The sequence below is a fragment of the Synchiropus splendidus genome, chromosome 4, assembly GCF_027744825.2.
Source record: "Synchiropus splendidus isolate RoL2022-P1 chromosome 4, RoL_Sspl_1.0, whole genome shotgun sequence".
In the NCBI taxonomy this organism is placed as follows: Eukaryota; Metazoa; Chordata; class Actinopteri; order Syngnathiformes; family Callionymidae; genus Synchiropus; species Synchiropus splendidus.
Window position 1 is genome coordinate 15,007,136 of NC_071337.1, and position 24,454 is coordinate 15,031,589.

General features: G+C 42.5%; 3 protein-coding genes across 6 annotated transcripts; all 3 read right to left on the minus strand.

Annotated features, from left to right (window-relative positions):
- Positions 1-1,668: 1,668 nt before the first annotated feature.
- recql4 (RecQ helicase-like 4) lies at positions 1,669-10,348 on the minus strand. Of its 3 annotated transcripts, none has more exons than XM_053863073.1 (28): positions 10,176-10,348; positions 9,983-10,016; positions 9,809-9,918; positions 9,580-9,726; positions 9,247-9,398; positions 7,910-8,804; positions 7,259-7,341; positions 7,087-7,183; positions 6,774-6,939; positions 6,578-6,688; positions 6,356-6,514; positions 5,686-5,778; positions 5,402-5,538; positions 5,258-5,341; positions 5,002-5,190; positions 4,739-4,921; positions 4,482-4,671; positions 4,222-4,415; positions 3,990-4,073; positions 3,768-3,905; positions 3,652-3,696; positions 3,292-3,550; positions 3,103-3,232; positions 2,862-3,028; positions 2,608-2,785; positions 2,328-2,481; positions 2,157-2,265; positions 1,669-1,888 (listed from the first exon to the last, which is right to left on the minus strand). In XM_053863073.1, the coding sequence occupies exons 1-28, from the start codon at positions 10,257-10,259 to the stop codon at positions 1,767-1,769; spliced, it is 4,494 nt and encodes a 1,497-aa protein (XP_053719048.1). In that variant the 5' UTR covers positions 10,260-10,348; the 3' UTR covers positions 1,669-1,766. The 3 variants fall into 3 exon arrangements, with proteins under 3 accessions (XP_053719048.1, XP_053719047.1, XP_053719049.1); XM_053863072.1 differs by having other exon boundaries at positions 3,613-3,696; XM_053863074.1 differs by lacking the exons at positions 7,910-8,804; positions 9,247-9,398; positions 9,580-9,726; ... (1 more) ...; positions 9,983-10,016; positions 10,176-10,348 and adding an exon at positions 7,613-7,855 and having other exon boundaries at positions 3,613-3,696.
- Positions 10,349-11,202: 854 nt separating this feature from the next.
- Positions 11,203-18,536, minus strand: cndp2 (carnosine dipeptidase 2). 2 transcript variants are annotated; one of them, XM_053863075.1, is made up of 12 exons: positions 18,344-18,536; positions 17,761-17,848; positions 17,117-17,260; positions 16,815-16,977; positions 14,664-14,752; positions 13,680-13,880; positions 13,509-13,593; positions 12,975-13,135; positions 12,737-12,901; positions 12,478-12,619; positions 11,757-11,904; positions 11,203-11,405 (listed from the first exon to the last, which is right to left on the minus strand). In XM_053863075.1, the coding sequence occupies exons 2-12, from the start codon at positions 17,818-17,820 to the stop codon at positions 11,339-11,341; spliced, it is 1,425 nt and encodes a 474-aa protein (XP_053719050.1). In that variant the 5' UTR covers positions 17,821-17,848; positions 18,344-18,536; the 3' UTR covers positions 11,203-11,338. The 2 variants fall into 2 exon arrangements, with proteins under 2 accessions (XP_053719050.1, XP_053719051.1); XM_053863076.1 differs by having other exon boundaries at positions 18,376-18,534.
- Positions 18,537-19,942: 1,406 nt separating this feature from the next.
- On the minus strand, positions 19,943-24,152 carry LOC128757188 (zona pellucida sperm-binding protein 4-like). Its single transcript, XM_053862293.1, has 12 exons — positions 24,134-24,152; positions 23,614-23,781; positions 23,366-23,475; positions 23,106-23,295; positions 22,826-22,948; positions 22,589-22,758; positions 22,407-22,504; positions 21,979-22,124; positions 21,731-21,908; positions 21,535-21,667; positions 21,161-21,236; positions 19,943-20,043 (listed from the first exon to the last, which is right to left on the minus strand). The coding sequence occupies exons 1-12, from the start codon at positions 24,150-24,152 to the stop codon at positions 19,943-19,945; spliced, it is 1,512 nt and encodes a 503-aa protein (XP_053718268.1).
- Between the last annotated feature and the right edge of the window lie 302 nt (positions 24,153-24,454).

Consider the following 24,454-nt stretch of genomic DNA (forward strand, 5'->3'; position numbering starts at 1 on the left):
TGCTCCAACACCCCTGAAAGAAAATCCCTCAACTCGGTTCCGGTTCCAACTGATCAAAAATATCAATAAAAAAATCATTCGAATTATCTTGAACAACCCAGATGTCACCTCAGCAAACAATAAATTCAGATTGCATCCTAAAAGCCATTATTAACAAGTCAAATAGACTTTTTTAGGACAATAATCTGAGATCATATGTTTACAGCAATGCTATGACTGTCCTTTAACAACTGCTCATTGTAGACCATAATAGTGACTGAATAACTATGCAACAAGAACAAGTCATGTCAATAGCATGGAGTCTTTGTTGCATAACACGCTGCCTGTAAATCATTTGACAATCTCAATACATGAGTCAAATCTTTCCTGATGGTGCTTTCATCTTCAAATGTCCTTGTGTATAGTTGGTTCCCACGTCATAAGCTCGCGCCGGCGCTTGACCCAGTTCTGACAACCGAGCAGTTGGCGTCAGGTAAATGTAGCAGGAAACAAAATCGTGATAACATTTTTTCAGAAACATGGAATGAAAACACAGTGTTTCTTCTGTTTAATCATGCCTTTGTTTAAATTTATGTCAGGGACCCTTTAAGATGATGCCTTACCTTTTAACACTGCAGATAGCTGAACACATGGAACAACATAATAGGCCCATATGAGTAACTTCTGAGATACTGTCAGATTAAAAATCAGGTTAATTTGCTGACAGCTCTCACTAAGCCCTTAAGCTGTTGTCACACATAGATAAAAACAAATGGGTCAGTATTGTTTTTTAACACCTCTCTCAAATCATTGACCCTTAGATAAGAAAAGAAATTTATTGTTTTGCTATTGCACCAGTCCTGATATGTCAGCTGGTTTGTACCAACACTGACACAGGGAAGCACAGTATCGATAGGTCATAGAAAAGGTTACTGGTTAAACCAGCGTCTGAGTTACGAGCCTGTCCAGTCAGTAGTATATCCCATTGTCTCAAAGATAAAGCCATGGAGATTAAAGTACTGGCTCTTCTTTCAGTGCAGATGCGAGAATGTTATTTCACTGTACTTTATCCTTATTTATGTTATTATTAATCTTCATGCAATTCAGTCAATAACCCCAATCGGGTGAAATATCCAGCATTATTTAAGGAGGAAAAGGCGAAAAGATAAATAGTTTCTGGTGTTATTATTATATGAAATTGAAACGGTCCAAATGTTAATTTGCCCAAATTAATGCAAATGTCCACCGTTAGCATCTAGTGTGTGCTAAAAAAGCAAAATGGCAACATTAGCACAATTGCTAAGTTGCTTAGTTGCCTGGCAAGCAACTAAAATAGAGATTAATTTGGCCACATTATGGATAGAAAACGCTTTAAATGTCTTTTGAGGTCGACACTCGCAGGGAAGCTGTGCTAAAAGGACATTTTTATAGCTTGGTCGAACTACAACCTTCCCTTAAAAATACCCATAACAGTCTCTGTACTTGCCCGTACCGGCTAGCTAGCACACAATAGCTGCCCCTCCGTCGCACTTCTGCTGCAGCCTCTGCTGCCATGCTGTAGCTGGCTTTGCAACCAGACCTTAGATAAAATAAACAGTAGTATGTTGTAGCTGGTACTTTGGACAAACATGCATGTTGATACATGGAACATGAACAACAATAACAAATTATCCTCAACATGAGTCGTAGAAAAATATATTTTAATGAGACAAGCAAAAACAACTACAGGATTTAAAACAAATATAACATATTTTCGACATAATAAATAAAAGTAGTCAGTCGACTGTTTATTTAAAGCGGATGATCTCCTGAGTGGCCAGACGAATCAGCTGATTGAAGTCAAATTGGATGTACTTTCTCCAGAAGCGCCTGTCTCTTCCATAGACTTGAGCAGGGAAACAAGGACTTCCTGGGGATCACAGAGACAATAGTAGTAATGAAAAATACACAACAAGGAAGTAAACAGGTATTACATGGGCTGAAGGTTTGACCCGTGTCAATCCTAGTTAGGGCGAGACTGTAGCTACCATGAATTGGTTTTGCTGGTCCAGAGTTCATGGTCAGCATCATAATTCATATACAGTATTTCAGTTACACTGTCGACAATCAAAAATGGTGTGAGCTTCAGTAGTACTGTGCAGCTTCACTGAGAATCTAGTGCGGGCACATTTTCTCACCAATCCCATGGAAGATCCGAGCTATGGCTCGTCCAGAAAACTTCTCATCACTTCTGGTGGAAAGGAAACTCCTGATGTCGGCACGAATCTGATTCTCCCAGTCGATGAACTAAAAAACACAGGACATTTGAGCACAGCCTGATAAGATGTAAAAGAACATGGTCACTTTACCTTGAACTTGTCAAGCTCGTCCACGTCCAGAGGCTGCAGCGTGTGTTCTCGGTCTCTCCTCTTGTCAAAATACTCAGCCAAGAGACTCTTCAGCTGGACGCTGCGGCCCTCGTCCAGGGCGTCCACACACGGCATCACGCTCCGGAATGCCACACTGCAGAGGACGTGAATGTTTGAGCAACATGTAGGTGACAAAAACGGTCAAAGCTGATGTGGTTGAATAAAAAGCCAAGACAGTAATATGAAATGAATTTTGCGACTATTCGTTGGTTGAAGGTACCTTTTAAAGGCCTTGAAACAGGCAGTCAGCTGATAAAGCTGCGTCTTCTCTTGTTCCTGTACTCGGTTATGAAGAAACTGACAAACTCTGTCCATCTCCTCGTCACTCAAGTCTCCGAAGGAACGAAAGTAGAAGGATGGCGATGAGAATTCCACCATGATGCCACTACGACCACCAGCTGGAACACGGAGTTTGCTTGAATCGATACGCTTCTCATAACTTCATCAACATCAGTCAAGTGTGATGTGACATACTTTGGTCAGTGCTCCACTGCAGCTGCCTCAGGCCTCTCTTGACCAGAGGAAGCTGCCACCCCATAGTGTCGGCCACCTCCACAACATCGAACTCCAACTGATCGCAGGTCTCCACTCGCTCGCCGGACATCCGCCTCCGGGCCAGAACCACTGCGACAGGAGGGCAGCTGAGAGCACGTAGTAAAAACATTGTCACGCAGTGAAGAAAAATGCAATAAACTCTAAGGTAATAGTTCCCCACATTTTGGTGATTTTCTGGAGCTGTCTTGGCCCGTTGTAACAGCTGACCTTACACACGGACAGGGTGGAGTGGAGCAGTTCCACAAAGCGCTGTGGATGAAGCTCCAAGTAGCACAGCAGGGTTTCAATCCCTGATATGGACACACAAATTAGTGATGACTCAGCAGGCGGGGAGTTTAGTGCTACTGACCCTCCTCAGTGATGTCCAGTGCCTCGATGGTCTCCTGGATAGGAACTGCTCTTTCATGAGTGTGACACACTCGTTCCTCTGGCCAGCGATATGCCTCCTTCACTGGCTCCCCCTGCTGGTCACCGCCAGTCATCACCGGCACTTCTGCTTGTTTCTCTGCCCCGTCGATCTCAGCTGGTCTTACATCCTCTTCTGTCTCCCCTTCTTCTGAATTGTTTTCCTGGCCAGTACGCCGATCTGCACCTTTTAAATTTTCCTCCTTAAAATAAAAAACAATGATGAAAACTTGAATATTGTTTTATGAACTTCCAACAACAGTACTGTGTCCTGCAGGTAGCAAGCATCAGAAGTCCTCTCCACCTCACACAGATCCATCATCTCCAGCATTTCTGAGTCCTCGATGTCCTGCAAACACATAGCTCACTCTTATTGCACCTGTTTGTGAAGGGCATCAATAGTGTAGCGCGATGTGTCACCTTTGTCAGTTCCTGCTGCCTCTGGTGAATCTGTCTGCATTTACATGAGGGGAAAACTTTCTGGACCAGCCTCTTTACAGTGAAGTAGTCGACGGTGTCTGAGTAAATGTGACGGCGGAGTTCATGCAGGTCAGAGGCCTGATTAAGTGACATTAGCAAAACAACATATTAGTGGGCAGAGTGATCACCTGGCATTAAAAAAAACTGCTTTAAAAAGCTTACTTCAGGGTCTAAAAAGAGGTGACAGTGAGCCGGTTCTCCATCTCTGCCTGCTCGCCCGATCTCCTGAACATAACTCTCAAAGCTCTGTTAATAACAAAGACAAAGTAGTTTGTGACAGCTTGACCTCCACCATACTGAGTAAGATCATGCTCACACTACTGATTAATAAATAAATGCCATCTAACATGAGCAAAAGTGTCTTATATGAGTGAATAGCAAACCTCACACTGACCTTTGGCATGTTGTAGTGAACAATACCCCGCACATCAGACTTGTCGAGGCCCATACCAAACGCCACAGTGGCCACCACGATTCTCAGCTCCCCACACATGAAGTTGTTCTGGACTCGCCGACGTTCTGACCCAGAGAGTCCGGCGTGGTAAGACTCCGCCTGCCATTTGAGAGGTTTGCGGATCTTCTTCCTCGCTATCGATGGACAACAAATGTCCATATAACAGCTGTGTGCACTTTAAACAAAGCGTGAGTTGTTACCTAGGAGCTTCTTTCGGTCTCCTGCTTTATTTTGCGTCTGACTGACTTCAGGATTCTCTTTCAACAGCACCCCCTGCAGGCATGTTCTCAGCAGGGCAGCCACACGAGTTGTCTCCTCTCTCCGAGTGCAGTAGACGATGATGGAGTTCAGGCAACCAAAACGATCGCCTTTCAGTAAAGACACTAAGGCCTAAAGAAGCGCAGAGAGACTTGGTAACAAACAATTTCAGGCCAAAGCTTGACCACCACCTCCTCACCTGATCCTTCTCCCGGTCCATAGACACAGACAAGTTGAGGTTCGGCGGGACAGCAGCGGATCGGACTGCGATACCATCCTGGTCAGTGATCTCCAGGTGCTGAGCAATGTCCAGAGCGGTGGACAATGTCGCTGTGGCAGTGAGTCCCAGCAGACAGTGGACCCCTAAACGCTCACGGAGAACCTCAAAGCAGAGAAGTGTGGTTTGCTGAGAAGTACTAATAATGGTACGTGACTCACCCACTCAGGTAGTAAGTCACTCACTTTACAGAGTCTCAGGTAGCACGGTCGGAAGTTGTGCGACCACTCGGAGACGCAATGAGCCTCGTCTATACAAGCAAAGGCCACAGGGGGAAGCTCTTGTGCAGACGGAAGGCAGCCAGAACCAGAACTTCCTCCACCAACCAGAGCTTCAGGAGACAACAGCAGAACGTAGACTTCACCAGACTTTACCTGAGGGAGCAAAATCATATTATACAGTCTCAGACTAAGAATGTTGTCATTGTTCATGAAGTCAAACCTTCTCCACAGCAGCTTCTCTCTGTTTCATCGTCATGTTGGAGTGAATGCAAGCAGCTTTCATCTTAGCGGGCAGGCCTGACAACTGGACACACGGGAGAGACATTTTATTTCAGCCTCTTCGACACTATTACAGACCGTCTACCTGGTCGTCCATGAGTGAGACGAGAGGAGAAATCACCAACGTGATGCATCTGGATCTCTGAGCGTACAGGTAAGCTGGAAGCTGATAGCACAGAGATTTTCCCATCCCAGTGGACAACACGACCAGAGTGGAAAGACCTGTGAGATTGAGTGGAAGACAACTGCAGTCAAGTCAGGACACCTGTTTGTCACAAAACACTTGTGCTATCGTGCCTGTTTAACACAATTTAAATCAACTCTAAACAGTCTATACTGTAAGCGGTCTAACAGCGTGTATGCTGATACCTGAAAGGATCCTCATGATGGCTTCCTCCTGTCCAGGCCGGAAGGATTGATAACCCAGATCTTTCAAAGCAGCGAAGACAGCATCAGGCGTAGCTAAAGCAAGAAGTGGACAATTCATCATTTAAGATTTGTATACAACCATGATCGGGATATGAAGCTCTCCATTAACAGTTGCGTATTTCTACATCTCGACTCTGTCACTTCTGAGCTGGGCAGCTATATTTAGACAGTGATCACTGTCCAGTCTCATTGTGAGACATTATAGCTATGTGCAATGTAGCAAAACAGAGCTTCAAATATTCCCTTATTTCACCATCTATATTTATTTCAGTCAGTTTTAACCAAAGTTTTGCAACAATACTGGTAGCTATGATCAGGGACAGCCAAAGCCACTTCCCCAAATGTGGCCGGTGAGTGCTCACGTCAACACTTCTCATCTCAGGTCCATCTACTTGAATCGCCGTTTCCTCTGAACTGATATTTGCTTCTCACCTTCTTGTCTCTCCTTTGCTTACATATAGAGTTCTCATAATGTTCTCATGTGGGTTACCACCAGTTTTCTCTCACCATGTCAAAAGATGGTGAATAAATAATTTGTAGGTGCAGCTTGTGTGTAAGTGGTCATTGATACATGCAATAAAGATCTGTTCATCAAATATTGTGTTCTCACCCTGGACTTTTCCATCATCGTCAGCAGGATACAGGGGTTCCATGCGAGGAGGAACCGGGGGTCGTTCATAGTCAGGGCGGATGACGTTCAGCAAAACCTCATCTTTACTCTGACTGGCCACTTGTTCTTGTTGCTCTTCTGTGGCAGTGACAGAAGATCCTGTTGGAGAGACACGTTTAGGAGTCAACAAGTTTCTCCTGCTTCGACTGGGATTTAGAATACCAATGGGCTGAGGCTTCAGTGTTCCAGTAGCTCGTGCGACTTCCTCTAAAGTGGGCAGTTCAAATTGCTCCTCTTCCACGGGTTTATCCTCAGAAGCAGTCGGCGGTGGAACTGGAGACGTCATTAGAGAGAAGATTGGTGATCAAAATATATGCCTAAGTCGCATTAGTTTGGTTTTACACTATAGGTTGTGTACCTCTTCCCTTGCAGTCCATGGCCCAGTGTCCTGTGCCGCCACACTTGTAGCAGGTGTCGCTCTGACGGCTATGCCCCCCTCTGAAGCCTCCTCTCCTCCCTCGGCCAAAGAATCCCCCGCCACCACCAAACCGCTCTCCTTTCAGCTGGAACTTCTGTGCATACAACTGAAGCACAGATTTATTATTTTTCATTAAAGAAAGACCAGTCTGTCTGGTGCATTTTCTGTTTTCAAGCCATTGCAGTTCAGTGGAAATCAACAACAGCTACCTGCAGACACAGTTTACTACACAACACGGACACTGAGCACATACCTGTTTACGCAGAAAGCTGCCTCTCAGTGCGTATCCTTTAACGTGGGATTTCTTCTTCAGATTTATTTTTACATAGTTTCCCTCGGCACCTTTCATACTGGTATAAAAAAAGAACCTGTTGCGTGAGGACAAAAAATTCAAGTCGTCAAATAGGAGATAAAAAGTGTCCTACCTGGCTCGAGAGGTCTGCACACGAAAACCTCTCTTGGATCCATACTCCTCCTCTATTTCACCCAAGAGGTTCTCCTGAGGCATCTTCTCAAAATAAAAGCAAATAAAATACACCACTTGAATTTGAATTAAGGGAAGAAACAGGAAATCCAATGCAAAGAAGGGGAGAGAGACATTTTAAGTATTTTGTCATTAACATGGTTGTGCATTCATTGTAAGTTGCATAAGTAAAATACAAACCAAATCGACGATCACCATTGATAAACACACAACTGTTTGTGTGCAACTAGTTTAACTCAACAATTACACTGAGAAGTGACTAACTGACTAACTTTACTCGGACTAACTGACTTACTTTTCTTCAACAGTTATTACTTTTTTGTTTGTCACAATAATCCATCTTATTTTGAGGACTTTGGTAATTCCAAATCAGGAAATCCCAACTTGCATGACATTATTTTTAAAACAGCTGATCCCAGTTCTGTTCTTGCTTGTGTTCCGGCAACATGAGGGTAAACGGCATGTAATACTGACACTAATCAGCTCACCAGCTCCTTCATATTTGATTCTGTCTCACACAGCAAGACAATTTGACAAGTAAATAAATGCTGTTGTCTTTATAGCATCAACAAATTAGACAAAAAAGTAACACCTTCTTTTGATCTTTGGGTGCTTTTTCATCTTCAGTCTCAGCATCCCCATTTTCTTTCTTTCTACTTTTCCTCTTCTTTTTGTCACCTCCATCTTGAGAGTCTTTGTTTTCTTCACTCTTTGTAACATTTCTCCGTCGCTTTTTCATTCCTCCTTCCTCCACCTCGGCTGTGCCGACGTCCGTGTCCTCGCCTTCTCTCTGTCTCTTTCTGCCTTTGTTCTTTCTTGTAGGTGGTTTTGGATTTTCCTCGCAGTCGTCTTTCAGTGACTTTGTTGTTATATCCCCTCTACTCTGTCTTTCTATAGTGTTCTCATTCTGGTTCTCTTTAAGATTTTCTGATGTTCCAGGAACATTTATCGCTACTTCTGTTGTGTCCTCTGGCTTTCTGTCCTTTCCTCTGTCTGCATCACTCTTGGTCAGAGTCACATCCTTGTTGCCAGCCCCGGGTTTATCCTCAGCTCCCATTTCTCCAAAAACCTGACATCTTTCCAGCCACTGTCTGTCCACAGCGCTCAACCTGTTGGCAGGCGAGGGTCTTGCCGGGGTGACTTTACAACCCAGCCCACCCCTGAAGCCTCCAACATTTTGTGGGCTGCCCAGTATTCCATTACGCATTTTCATTCCAAGATACTTGTCATTAGCATCATCTTTGGTTTTAATGAATTTTTCAGGAGAATCTGTTGGTGAAGTTGCTTCGGGAGCAGAATGTGACGATAAAAGAGATGGGCAGTTTCTTATTGGAGTTCTACATAGAGAAGAATTCCCAGCAGGTTTGGCTGCACTGGTGTCTCCAGAAAGTTTAGACGGTTCTTTGATAGTTTGAAACGGTTCAAATTCCTCTTCTGGTTCTTCTGGATGGAGAGAAGGTGTAGAAAACGAGCCTGGCTTGGTGCTTCTGTGATAACAACAAGAGACGATGGGATTATAGCAACGGAACACAGTTCTTCACATTCAGAAGGTGCTTAACAAAATACTGATTCACAGATACGAAAAGAATGAATAATGAGTTCGGTTTCGAATTGGAAATGAAAAGTGTCTGTTTAACTGCTTTTCACTTGACTGTGTTGTTTCACTAAAAAGCAGCGAGGAAACCAAATTTGTTCAAACAAAAAAACTGTGGACACACTCTCAGTTTTCGTCTTCACTCCCCAAAATCAAGCAAATCGATCAATCAGATCTGTGTGTGTGTAGATAATCTAGATCTCTCTATCACTTACTCGGAAGGACGAATAAACATGACAACAGAAGGGTGAGTTTTGAAAGCAAAAGAAGAACCTACACAACGACAGGTGCACAGCTCTGCTGCTATTTCCACAATTAAACCAAAGTGTGTCTACCTGGGTGAAAAGGGTCCAGGTTCTGAAATATGTGACGTGTTTTTGGCAGCAGAAGGAGAAGTGTCATCTGCCTGGGCACTTGGACCATCTTTAAGAGCGTTTAGGGGAAGTCGACCACGATTTGATGGCTTCTTCAGTGATATAGAGCGCTCCTGTAACAAAAGTAGAAGATGTGTTTGTCTACACCTGTGGCGTAGTGCGTGAATGCCACACACAGCAGAAGAAAAAAAGGAACACATCATCACTGCATGTTCATGATGCTTTGTCTGTTGCTGCTATTACAGAGTATATGAAGAGGATGAGGCTGCAAATGTATTTCAGCAAGTGACTTACCTTGCCAAGTGTAGCAAGGTTGCTCTTAAGCTTTAACCCATAGTACTGTGCAGAGCTCTGAAGACCCTCCTTGTCTTCAGCTGTCAGTTTGGGTGAGGGTGTTGGCATCATATTGCGATTTAGATGGGCACCCCAGCATCCTGAGCTCTAACAACAATTTTAAAATGTAATAAAAAGAATGAACCGACATTTTGAAGTTCAGAGGCTTAAAAAAATCATAGGTTAGTACTTTCTCTGCAGTAGGTTGCTGGGTTGAAGTGACTGACTCCTCAGGGACTCTTTCTCTGGTGTCATTGTTCTCCTTCGCATGCTTCAAATGTCTATACTCTTTATACAGACCTGGTGGAATATATGCATCGTTAAAGCACTGCAATGTGACTTCAAACACTTGTCATTTACTTACTTCTGGTCTCCTCCGGTGCTTGGTCGATGTCTTCCTGAGAATGGAACACAATTCACGTCAATAAAGTGACACCATCATTGTACATCTGCTTGTATGTGTCATGAACGTGAGATGGAACAGTTAAGCAGTATGCAGTTTTAGCATCTAAACGTCGTGATATTCAACATTTGCTTTTCTCAAGCACTCGACTCACTTTGTTGGGCTTCCTCAGGTGCTGTGTGTAAAATCCCTGCTCCCAGTTTTTCAGCAGGTGCTTCACCTCGTTGTAGCGATCCATGGTGTTTGCCGACCCGAAACTGTCACAGTGGCGCTACGTCATGGAATTAAATGTTGATTGTCGCGTGTTTACAAAAAGCGACTGCGAGCGAAAGAACATTTCCGGTTTAGGTCTGTTTACAAGTTTCCCGCGCAGGAAATGACGGCACCCGGGTTGCCACATCATTTTTTTTTTCTTCTCTATTTTACGTATTACTTACTCCAGTCTTATTCAGGAACAAGTAACGGTTAGGAATTTGAATAACATGCTCTCTAAAAGAAGGGATGTTGAAATAGCAATCCATCTTACGGAAGTATGAAACGCGGAAGTTCCATTAAGAGGGATACAGTACAAAGTCTGGCAACCATGTACTCCAAGTTAAAATAATGAAACGTCAAATCCAAGTTCATTGCGAGTTCATTGTTTTTGTTTGACAAATTATGTGTAGATGATATTTATAAACATTTATAAACACGACCGGACAAAAAGCCAGCACAAAACCCTCTGCACGTCGGTCGCCAGTCTAGTGAGAACTTTTCCATGTGTGAAGTTCTTTTTTAAAAGTCATGACTATGTGCTGTAAATGAATAGACTGTCAGTTGTTGGTGTTTTTTTTTTTTTTTAAAGGTTAATGGCAAAAGCAAGTATAAAATCGCACGTCTCTCTGCTGGTTAGAAATAAAGTTGCAAGTATTTCAGGGTGAACTGCATTGTTATTGTCTTGAAATTTAGATGTGACATCAAGATTTAAGAAGGTGACAGAAACACAACACAAAGAGAAAGTGCAAGGTCAAGGTGCATCTGAGCTTCGTACAAAAAAACTATGAACACTTAGGTCTCATTAATCCACATATCCTTGCACTGCCACTCAGTGGGAGTCAGATTGGGACCCCAATAGGTTGATAAATGGCTCCCACCCATGTTTGAGCTGAATGTTGGTTAGTATGACGCAAAGACAGAAGGCGTAAGAAATGCATCTTTTATTGGGTGGCAGTATGCATGACAAGAAGCAGAGGTTATTGTACTTTTAGATGGGGCACATCTGTGACTTCAAACAGAGGATGAGAATCTTAAACATTGCTAAACTTCTCAGACTTTTCTTCACTCCAGCAGAGACACCTCATGGAAGTAGGCCCCCAGCATCTTTGTTCCTTGAATGTAATTTGATCTGTAAAATAAAAATGAAAGATACATATTATTCATTAGATCATTTGGGTTTACACTTCATGCCCTAAAAAGAAATACAAACAAGCAAATAACAGTGAAGGATTCAAATACAGGTGAAAACTTTCAAAGATCCGACTCCAAGTCAAATGCTAAATTTCAAATCCACCAAACATGTACATATGAATGAGAAACTGCGCCAGACATATCAAACCCAAAACAACTCTACTGGCAAAAAATTATTAGGAGGTGGAGCCGTCAAGAAGTGCTCCTGCAGGATGCACTGCAAGAGTTGAAGTGCAGACAAAGACATGTGAATCGACTTCTCGCCCAGACGGTGCGATAAACACTATACCTGTTTATTTTCTCGTTCTGTGAGTGGGCGCCGTCATCGGACGACCCCACAGGCAGCAGCATGACGTTGCGTCCCGTGGCTTCCTGGAAGGTCAAGGTGACTGGAATGCTCCCCCCTTCGCGTGTCAGGTCAGGTTCCACCCCAAACACTGTGGTGACAATATATAAAGCACAAATCAATAACACAATGCAGTTTGGAAGAGCATCTCCACTGCACTATATAAAGTAGCACTGGGACAGTGTGTGTCTGTTCAATTGTAAAATGTGACTAACTGGATCCTAAGGAAACTCTGTTTTCCTCACAAAACATGTCTGGCTTTCCTCTCAGGACAAAACAACAAGTTGGTTCTCCAACACACGGATTTAAGGATTATTATTTCTTAATTATTCCGCTAGTTCACTTCAAATACACATTTTTAAATAGTCTGAGTTGCTAATGCACATGCTAATGACAACATGTTCCTGGATATACACACACCCAACCACCTGGAGGAGTGTTCTAAGGACATGCCAATTTAACTGCTAACAGTTCTGTGCAGCTTCACTTTAATATGATTTCAGTATCTCACACCATAGTGTGGCTGCAGTGACTGGTGTGGTCCTGAAAAAGAGGTTTAACCAGTTTAAATGAATGTGTCTGTCATGACTCCCTTTGTGCATCCATGAACAATCATTTCAATCCATTCCTCAGCCAATGTCTGCAGTAGAACAGAGCATCATACCCGTCTTCATGGCTTTCCGACCGGCCAAGTAATGGGGATGGTTAAAATCAGAGACCCAGGCTTTGGCCCCGTGACCCATATACACCTTCAGTTTGTTGGGGCTCCCCAGTTCAGAGAACTTCTTATTCAGATGGTCAATCACCTTTCAAATAAGCACAGACATGCAACAATAATCATCCAACTTAGTGAACCATAAATAAAGAGCAATGTTGATCTGAATACAATAGGATCATGACGACGATAGAATTTTCATCCTTACAAGCTTCTCCACAACTTTGGGGTCCATGTCAGGCACCAGGCGGATGGAGAATTTGCCGATGACCTTGCGGGGGATAACCGTCTTGGCCCCGCCATCAGAGAAGGCCCCCTCAATGCCATGCAGAGACAGAGATGGGTATCTCCAGCGGTGCATGAGAATGTCTTCCTATGAAGCAAATGAGAAGTCAAATCAATCTCACTATGCTCTGACAGTCGGCTCATGAGGATCAGTTCCTTGCCTTGCTGTCATGCAGGAGCTTCCCTACGCCGACATCTTTGCGATATTCCCCCAAATCAAAGTCGATGTTCTCATACAGCTTTTTCTCCTCAACCGTCAGAGGAGCCACATTCCTGCAAATGTCAGGAATCTGGATCTTCCCTCTTTTGTCCACAAGACAACCTGTTGATCAGAAACATTAAAGACTGACTTCAGCTTTTCAGCTGATGAAAGAATCATAATGTTGATTTTAATATTTCTTTTCTGTAAAAGAATGTATAACAAAAGCAACTCACATCAATTATTATAGCATTAATGAAGTCTGGGATGCATGTTGTTAAAGATAAAAAAAGACAATTTGCCTAATTCTATCTATTTTATTTTACTTAAAATGTGTTATGAAAAACAAATAAAGGAGCCATTTCTCAATATACCCTTATTTAAACCCTTGGTTTAGAATTGAATGGAAAAAAACATTTCAAATTCCACAATATTCCATATATATTTTTGGAAGCAAATCGTCCAAAAACAGCTTCATGCTGCGGTGATGACTTACCCATCAGTGTGATCAGGTCTGTCATGGCTTCGTGCACTGAGCCACCAAACACGCCTGAGTGCAGGTCCTTCTCGCAGCCGTCCACCTGTGGCATTAAAAGAATACAGTTTTTATGCTCAAATAAATGCACTGAACTAGTGGATGAAGGTAAAAAAAGCAGTAGCTATCGACCTCAATGAAGAAATAGCAGATTCCTCTCAGGCCGTAGGTGATGCAGGGTTTGTTCTTGCCCAGCCAGTAGTTGTCAGAGATGCAGACGTAGTCCACATCTTTGAAGAAGCCGTCCTTGCGTGCAAAAATCAGGTCGTCCAGCCCTTCGGAGCCAGACTCCTCCATCCCCTCGAAGCAGAATTTAATGTTGATGGGAAGTTCCTGTGGCGATCACAAGGAACAGAATTTATTTAAAAAATTACCCTTTGGAAATAATTGGTATTAGTTCAAGTTATTTATATTTCAAATTAAGTTGCAGTCCTCATTCAGGCTTCATGGCTATCAACTCTCAATGAAAGCGCCAAGCATTAACAGGTAATATTTCCACCACATATCAATTTATAAATAATTGTAGTACTATTTTCAAACACCTTGTTTCTGAGTGTTTTGTTTGTAACTCTGGGGTCAAAGGATAGACGGTGTCACCCTTAGCACCTGACCGCAAAGCATATCTAATGATACGAGCCGTGCTCTTCTACCCTGTTAAACCCAGGATTAGTCACAATCCTGTCGACCCCACAGAGCCGAGATGAAGGAAACAGATGGAAAGAAAATATTACAAAACTAAACACTGACAGATTTGGCACAGTTCATTCACTGATCACAGCTTGTGATTGAATTCACTCACTGGAAAGTTAACTTTCCTGATTTCTGTCTGAGGAGCTGGGTGACGTAATAATGTTTAATGATTAAGTCAAGCTACGCCACTATTTTGCAAGACCTTTGCTCATGCAGATTATAATAACGCTTTGCCCGCACAACAGGTTCTATCTTAAATGCATCAGCAAATAAGATGTGACTGAAAGCACCACAACACTAAACAATGTGTGTCATACAGACATATTAATTTACTTTCTCACCGTCGGTGTACGTATATATATATATATATATATATATATATATATATATATATATATATATAATCCTATCTAATACATAGTTCACCTGCTGGATCTTCTGGTAGGCTTCGATGCAGTTGAACCAGGCCAAAACTGGACCTTTATCATCTGTAGAGCCTCGGCCGTACAGTTTTCCTACAACAAGAAGAAGACATTAAAGTGGGGAACTGTGCATGTGTCATCATATTTAGGCTCCTGGATTCACTGCCTTCATAAAGCATACACCTTAACAAAGCAAGGCTTTAAAGGTGTTTCCATTATTTTGTCCAACCCCTGTATTAAATCACATGAAGGAAGAATTGTTTATGCAACTCAAAACACTGTACAGGTAAAACAATCTACCACCATCAACTGGCTTTGTACGGGAGAATAATAAAAACCAAAATGCTACAGATCATCCCTTTCGTCTTGAAGCTTGACTTTTCGGTTCTTCTCTATGCATGTTTCCATATATAATATTTTACATGGAAAAATGTGACCCTGAGTCTGTGCATTGAAATGACATGTAATGAAATACCTGCTCCACACTGGTGATGACGGATCATAAACAACCAGAGAAACAGCTGGTTAGAAACAAATGCTTAGAATAAATCAGTACCTATCTAACAAAACAAAGGGGAGAACAGGGAGAGCCCAGCGTACTCCCAAACCAAAGGCCTCTTGAAGCGTAGCGCTGTCCACAACTACCTCCTGCAGCCAGTTCTCAAATTAAACACTGCATGCAGATACACACTGTACCATCCATTTACAGATGGAAGAGATGCAAATAATCCAGAGGAGAATAAATTCCAGTAACTGGTTTGTGAAGCAATTTGAATGAAACTCACACGACTGTACATCTGAAGGCAAATACTCAAATGTCAGGTTCAGAAACAAGCTTATGTCACACAAACATTTGGGAACAAGAATGTTAAGAAGACAGATTTGAGGCAAAAGACCACAGAGCAAACAATCCACATCCTGTTGACGAATGTAGCTCATGGTCCTGTGGTGTGTATGAGATAGAATGGCAACCTCGTAAAATGCTTTATAACTACATCTACAAACGTGGATTGCAAACTTTTAGACCATTCTTTAATTTAAACATTTGCAGTAGACTATTTGGAAGACTTGACTTCCCATAAAGGAAATTGTGCTTTTTGTTTCTTAAGCTTCAGTTGTTGAGGCATTTTTATTTTCTACACTGTTTGAAATATATAACTAGCAAAAATGCTACGTACTAAAATATAACGCTGGATTTTTAATGGTGTACAAGCGCTTGGCTTAAGGTCAGAAGAGAGCAGAACGGCAATGATGAGTCAGCACAGGAAGTTGATGTGAAACTTTCAGTCAGGTGACTCAAGATCTCAGGAAAAAGAAGCCATAACTAAAAGTGGAAGCGAAAAATCTCAATGTGTTGCATCAGTGGAGCAGAATGAAGATCTGATTTAGTTATTGAATGTAATTCAATGTACAACTAAAATATATAACGTCAGCTACGTTGTGGGCTTTCAATTGAATGTCATTTACAATCAAATAGTCCCACAAAGATGAGAAAAAAAACAGAGAGAGAAATGCGAGTTCATGTTCTTGACCCGAGGTTCTGAGATAAGGCATGATTAGCAGCAACATAACTGGGGATGAAGCGGAAACTGAAGTGGACTTTGGAAATAAGAAGATATGTCAGTCAGGAAAGTGATAAAAGTTTCATTTGTGACCTAAGCCTCAGGCATTAAGTTACTTATTAGCAACACAGACAATGGTTTATTTAACCAAATTCAGAGAGAAGGATCATAAGGGTTTGGCCTTCAGAAGTCAAGTTGAAATGAGCTCAAGGAGACAGCAGGGGGTGGTAGTGTTCCCAACAACGCAAGTCCCAGACGATGACGCACTTATTATCTCTGCCAAAAAGGTGACACCATGGTCAGAGTTAACTTGCATGACTGTTTCCTTAAATAAAATCTAGGCAATTCACGTAGTCATGGCATCACCTTCAGAACTCCTGTGCCATTAAATGGGCTGAGAAACCAGGCATAGGGTTGATAAGGCTAATGGAACGTTAGACCTAAGTACACGTTTCTTAATGTTCTGTGCGTGTGCTCTCGTAGTGTTGAATGTGATGATATGGACATGAATATTAATAGTAAGTTACAGACAATTCAAGTGCTTTGGGGCAATTCTTATGTCAGACTCAAACTGAAACCAAAAGTAAACCCACCATCTTTTTCCACCAGAGTGAAGGGCTCTGTGTCCCAGCCATCATCAATATTTGCTGGCTGAACATCAAGGTGGCCGTAGATACACACCGTCTTCTTGCCTGGGTCTGATCCCAAACGTCCCAAGATGATGGGGGGCAAAGGGATCTCCTCTCCAGACGGAAGCTGTGTGGAACATTAGCAATATATTAAACACTTCATCATCGGTTGAAAAAAAAATGTATTAATCACAATAGCATTGCCCTGCTGCAGTTTTCCCAGTTCTATTTTAAATAAACAGAGCAGACACTCCATGACTACTCACCTTCTGTGTGCCGATGTCCACCATTTCCACCGACCCCCCCAGCCTCTCAATGTCCTTAGCGGCCATCTCCATCATCGTCTTGATCTCCCCGCGCTTCTCTGGCCAAGCAGACACGCTCTGGACTGCCACCCAGTCAGCAAGGCGCTGGGAAGGAGAAAAACCCATCCAACACTCTTGTTTTTTGAATATTTATCGGGGGAAATAAAACTGACCTAATCTACTCAACATCAAAAAGTTTCTTCCCACCAATTTGTGCACTTTAATAACAAGTCTATGTTATGATCCCTCACTATGATTATGGTATAGTTCTTCATATATTGAAAAGGAAGGAAGTGATTTAAGGCGTATGTATGGAGAAGGTTTCATTGGACACGGTTACACTGGTACCCACTAGTAAGAGTGTTATGATTGCCCGGGCAGCATAAGAGAATTTATATTTAAGATTGTGTAGTACACTGCTGCTGAAGCATCACTTCATTAAAAGGAAGGGACAGCACTTCATTGCGCTTGACAAGGTCCCAAAGTTCTTCATTTCCTGGAGCTATCAAATCCTCTGCTATCTTATCAATACATGGATAAACTGATCTACAAGTTTTGAAATCCAGTCATGAATTCCTCGCGCTTATAGCAACAAAAGACCATACCTTGACATAGAGATCCTGGTTGTCATCCACATACTTGAAGAGCGCAGGGAGGTGAGCCATTGTTGCGAGATCACTGGTGCCGTGGGTTCTGCAGTGAAAATGGTGAGTTGGACCTGGATCTGGCAGGATTTAAGGAAGGAAACAGATCCCGCCCTCCTTGGGAGATCCCACCCTTTAAGAAGCTGATGACAGGTCTCGTGTGTTCACGTCACATCAATCGCGCTCGAGCTTGCATATAAACGTTATTTAAAAGGATATGCGTTAATGCAAGACGTGAGTAAAAAACACTGCCACTGGAAATCGCATCATCGATACAAAGGTCGAAAACAGAGTATAAGTTAATTGCATCAAAGATGAGTGGATCACAGCTGTTGCGCAAAGTAATGATCAGGGAATCTGTTTATGAAAACATCTATTCAACGCAAACGTTTGTGTTTCAAGAAGAAACACAAACGTGAATTTTGCACGGGTAAACTTATGGAATAAATTAACTCTTGCATCATGCTACATCTCAGACGACTTTAAATGTAGGTGTAAATTATGTATATATTCAGTTCAGGTCTCGGTCTCCAACAATACTTACTTTCTAATATCAGATGAAACTGCAAAACTCACGCAGTACAGAGCGTCCACTCCCGTGCTGCTGACTTCCGCGTGTGCCTTGTCGCGCCTGATCGAAATTAATATTTGCGATGAAAGTTAAACTTTCTACGTTTTTTGCCAGCAGCTTAACTAATACATTAATGTTAGTGATGTTAGGGCTGCATAAAAGACAAAACCGGTTTATGACGCAAGGGATTGTGGGCTAGCAACAGGCGTTGCGTTACGGTAGGTCAGCTGCTTAGAGACATTACAAAGAGAAGATGAGTCCACATATGAAGCACCCATAGCCTTAACCTTATATAACCCTTAACCTTCTTGATCTGGGGACCCATCATTCCCGATCAATTGCGCTCGGGGCCCATTCAAGTAATAGAACTGATTCATTACTCTTGATTTAATTTGGGATCAATAGCCATATTTAATCTTCTTACACGTAAACAAGCTGAAATGACATGATGACATGTGATCATTGCAAATTTGTCATCGCAAAGTCCCCTAGGAAGCAGGTGCGAGTCATATTTATCAAATTTACTAAAGAACAAAAGTAAAAAATACTCTTGATGCAAACTGTTGAGAAAATTGGAAAAACTGAATACAGTTCTGAATAACAAATATAATAAAATCATGTGTAAATATCATAAAATTAAAATATTTTTATTTAAACTCCAAAGATGATATGAGTGAAGTGTAAAAAAAAGTGTCACCATTTCAAAACTGCTTCAACAGGTGCTTTCATGAACATTTTTTGTTTTTTTTTTAAAATAAAATAAAGACAAGAAAGGCTGATCACGAATTCGACTGTCGGCCGAGGGGAAGAAGCTGTTCCTGTGACGGGAGGTTCTGGTCTGGATGGACCATAGCCTCCTGCCAGAGGGAAGAGGCACAAACAGTCCATGTCCAGGATGAGAAGAGGCTCTGATCCGACCTGCACATCTCTGGGTCCTGGGGACATACAGGTCCTGAAGAGGTGGCAGGCTGCAGCCGATCACCTTCTCAGCTTACAGAGAAGCACAACTGACCACAGGAAGAGGAATCAGACTGAAGTACGATCTTATAGCTCATTTATTTCTTATAATAGAACAGCTTTTACTCTGCATCACCATTCATGAGTTTATGCATTAGGCAAGTCTCAACTTGGGTATTTGAATTGAACTTGTTTTTGCAAATTAATCTAAAAATTATGTACCAATGTTCCATTTAATTTGTCTTCTATGTTAATGGCTCTTTAGAATGTGTAAAAGGAGATTGACTGAAGGGGATTGTACAAAATGAAGCTTAACGCCTTCCTACATAAGGACCAATGAAATGCCCACTCGAGGCATTTCAGTTAGTGGTGGAGCAGTATCTGCATTAGCATGCCAGTGCAATGGAACTTGAAAAGGCTCAGAAACAGGAAGCTGACATGATGCCTTTTAAGGAGGCAGCATGAAGAATGAAAGTGGATTGGCTAGACAATGCAGGAGCAGGGTGACTTCTCTCTGCTCCTCTCAGCACACCCATGTCTTCACGATATTAAAAACTGCCAATGACAACTGTCAAATTAAAACTGGTAACATTTTCAGTTTCAGTCTGGCTAAGCTTAAAGTTGGTGGTTGGCCATTTCCTGTAAGACAGGTAGTGTCAGTGCAGACAACTCTGCCTTTTGTGAGTTAACCAACAGGACACCAGGGATAGAGTTAGCTGAAGAGGACAGAAGAGTCATAATTAGAGTGAATGGGAGCTCTACAGGACAGCAGCAAGACCTGCCATGAGGTAGTTTAAATACAGTACCTCTGACACAGACAAGTGGTGTTACAAATGCAGAGGTGACAAATCTCTGGTTTTCATTGAGAGTGACAAGGGGCAAAATAGTCTATCAGAGGCTCATGAAGAAAAGTTTGGGGGTGAAGTTGAGGAGGCCAGACCGGTTTGGACACAGGAGAGAGACCATGCTAGATGAAGATGCACTGGTGCTATGAAATTGACCAAGTCAACCATTGAGGTTCATGGATGTAATGAAGGACATGTGCCACTTGGGCAGATTCAACATCAGTTTGCAGCAGTCTTACTGCCTAACTGAGCTGGTCTTCACACAAAAGCCTTTCCCCTCCCAAATGTTCCGTGATGGAAGATAAGCATTAATTGATGCCAGGCGATGGAAGTATACGTCAGCTATGACATTAAGGACATGTCTATCATCCTCTTCTGGGAGGACCTTGAGGCATTCTCAGGCCACCCAACATGTCCTGGGTCTAACCACAGCACTCTTAGCAGTAGCTCTACTCCTGAACCTCTGAGGGAGCACCTAGCCACCCTGCAGAGGAAACTCATTTCAATCGCTTGTATCCAGGACCTTGACTTTTGGTCATGACCCACAGTTCCATTGGTGAGGGTGCGAACGTACATCGAGAGCCAACCTTTCGGCTCAGCTGTGAGCTCTCACCAGCGCAAGTGATTCAATATTCTCTGAAGGTCTAGCTCTTGAATGACAGTGATTCAAATGAAAATCTAGTGAGTTCCAATGCTTAACACATTTCCTCATTGTATTGAATGTTTCAGTAGATGAAATTTGCAAACAACCCTCTGCCTGCATTCATGCATAGCTACTACCGTTGATGTACAACCAACCTTCAAATGAATTCTCCAGGCGTATAATGGCCTCTTGAGTTCAGTTCAAACTATTCAATTTAAAGAAGACAGAAGTCAAAGAGCGCAATAAATATTTAATGAGATCATATCCCACAGCTATGGCATGTCTGGAAAAAAAAAAAATGGATCAGATGTCAAACACTTGTATTGAACTCTGGTAGTCATTTACCCATTCCATCAAAGCACTGTACGCCACAATCCTTTTCCGCTGGTCGACAAACTTCCGTTGAGCACATGAAATAGATCTGCAGGGGAAACATCAAGAAGAAACACCGTTTGCAAGGCTTGCGTGTCAGGAATGAAGACTGGCTGAATTTCTGGCACAATTGAATATGCCTGGACCCAACTATAAGTAGAGTTCATCTATGTCAGTATAACCACATTCACGTTTCCCATTTGTCAGAGGAAAGAAAGTTATTAGAACAGGCAAGAACAAAAAGTTAAGCTGGAAACTAATTAGTAAAGCGACAGCTTCTACTTTGGGCCAATGGCAAGACCACAATTGGATTCAGGAAAGTATAAAGCACTAAAGTATTTACTCACTTCTTCATCAAGGTACTTCGTTGTCGACTCGTCCAAGAACTGGAAGGCAGTGATCACAAAACGCCTCTGAAAGCGGTTGGTGGTATCGCCGATGGGAATAATGGTCACCGTCTTATCATTTGGGTTTGCGCACCTAAACACAGCAACAACTTAGGTACACGTAGCTACTGAACTGGCGGCACTGCCTGAGACTTACCCCTCATAAACCATCACCATGGCATTCTTCGCTGATCGAGGGTAAGCCACACAGTAATTCACCACCAGGACAGAATCTGGATCAGCATTATTGAGGTTTAGTTCCAGATAGACTGGATTACCCAGGAGAAGATGCAACGGCGGGTGGTGAGTGGGCATGTATTCCGTGTAAGAGTCATCTGTGAACAGAAAAAGAAACTCACCGTTTTTTCTGCGGGTGTATCATATAGAAAACATGTCAGAACTGACCTAGTGAAATCCGTAGCTGGACGCTGTAACTAACATCCAAGACTATGTGCGACGGCAGGTCAAGGCTTGGGGTCTTGACCATGTATCCGACACTTTCCATCGCATAAGGAGATTCTTCACTACTGTAGCGACACTCGATCAAGAATCTAAAGCAAAATGATCAAATCTAGCTCATTACATTGATTTTTATGACATTACATTTGTGATGGGGCACCTGCTCTACTTTCAAATCTGCTTCAAAGGCTTCGTTGTTTACCCACTTATCTGAACTGACTTGTATTAGGACAATAAACAGCTGCACAGAATCCAGAAATTACCCACATGACAGTACATTTTCATTGGTCTCTCATCTTGTAGTCACAAAAGCAATTCATTTTATTTGAAATATTGAGCAGGAAGGTCACTATAAACTATACAACTAAATGTACCTGACTGGATCAGTTCTGGTGATCATTCCAAATTTGAGGTTGAGCGCTTGTACAAGCGTCTGCACTTCTGCTAGGTAGACTTGGGTTTTCCCAACAGTCTGGAAACAAATCGTATCACAAATCATCGACTGTCACCAATTATCACCAGACTCACAAGCAGTGGGCGAACATACTGTACTTACATATGCACGAGTGCCACATTCGGTCACTTTGAATTTGAAGATTGCTACTTCCTCTGTAACAAAAACTGGGTAGCATGAGGCTCCAGGAGTTACAAGGTTGGTTGGATCTATTGAGATGGATGCCGAGTCATGCCGAATGGCAAATACAAAATGGCGATCTTTGGTGCACTCTAGGTAACAAGCAGGTTCAAATTTTAGAATAGTCATCACAAAGGAGTCCTCTTATCAACAACTTACCATCCAGTGGGTAGTAGCAAAGGGATGTGTATGGATCTGCACAGCATCCCATGTTCTCACATTCTGCCTGAGTCATGGACTTCTGGCCACAAGTGACCCGTTCTTCAGTGGGATACATGCAGTCTGCCAAAACGGAAAATAATTCACTGAACTACATCCGAGATTACAGACAACGCCCACCATTTGTCTGTCAAATGTTACCAATACAGTGTATTGAATAAAGGGCATCACAACAGCACATTTTTGGGGAGATCACTGTTCAGCTCTGCTCAGGACTCACTCAGTGCAGCTGTGTCATCCGCTTCAAGGGTTGGCGGTGGCACCTTTTTACTGCACTTGGGCGTTCGTACTGGTTCAGTGCCATGAGAAACACCCGTTTTTGGTCTGCGGGGCGGGTCACAGGAAATGGTGGCTGCCTGTGACTGACCCAGTTTGTTGGTGAACTGCAGTTGCAGGCTGTAGTGGCTGGTCTGAAACACGTGGCAGAGGTTTAAATGGACACTCACTTCAAAACGATGCATGTTCAAGTGCTGCGCTTACACGTTTAACATAGCAACCACCAAAGGAGACCACTGCAAAACCACGCACAGGATCTAATGTGTACCCACACGCTTCAGGAATGTCCGTTATTGGTATGATTTCTGCAGAATCTGGAACAAGCAATTTTGCAAGCTCACACTCTTAACACTGCAACTGTGGTGTTTTTTTTTTTTTTTTTGTTTTACCCAAAACTTTCACATCCATTATGGTATTCCTTGAAAAAGTTATATGAAAGCTGGTGTCCTGACAGGTGTATTCAACTCCAATTGGCTCCACATATTCCGCCACCACAGTGTCACCATCCCAGTCCTTTTCTATCTGGAAGCCATCGTCAGCTTCAGGGTCATGGCTGCTGCTGCTGGCACTTTGGCCCTTGGTTTGAGGGAGCACCTCTTTAACATGCTTGGCACCGTCCTCTGAAAGGAACAGGACCAACCATTACACGAATGCAGGACAGACAAGTTACAGGTTATTTAAACATGACAAGCATAGTTTGGTTTATATGGAGGCGTTTTATGTGGAGCCTCACATCACAAGCCTCAAGCATCTTAAAAATCCAAGTTACATCAACATGTGTATAATATATAGTTCTTAATACAAGAAAACGTCAATATACAAATCACTAACTTGTGAGCACCTACTTACTTGAATTTACTGAAGGTTTGCTACGGTTCCCAACTTCATTTAAATTCACAAAGTTTGATCGGTGGACTGAACGCCATCCCCATACTGAAACCAGCAACGTTTGCGTAAACAGAACCAGCCAACTGACTCTGAGCTGGACCATGGCTCCAAGTGAAAGTGAGCCACAGCTGAGGCTCAACTCCAGTTAAAGACGTCACACAGGTGCAGCTAACAAGCCGGTAATCAACTTCACCTGGTGTCCCTTAAGCTGCGCCTTACTGGAAGGGTCTATCCCAGCTACACAGGGTGACAGATGCCCTTTTGTGTTTTCATGTAATAAATGTGAGTCACAAAAATATTCATTATACATCATGCTTGGAAGAAAAAAGTACTTTTAAATAAAATAAAATGAAATAAAATGCAGACAAAATACAGAGGAAAATGTGACATTAAAAAAAGATTCAA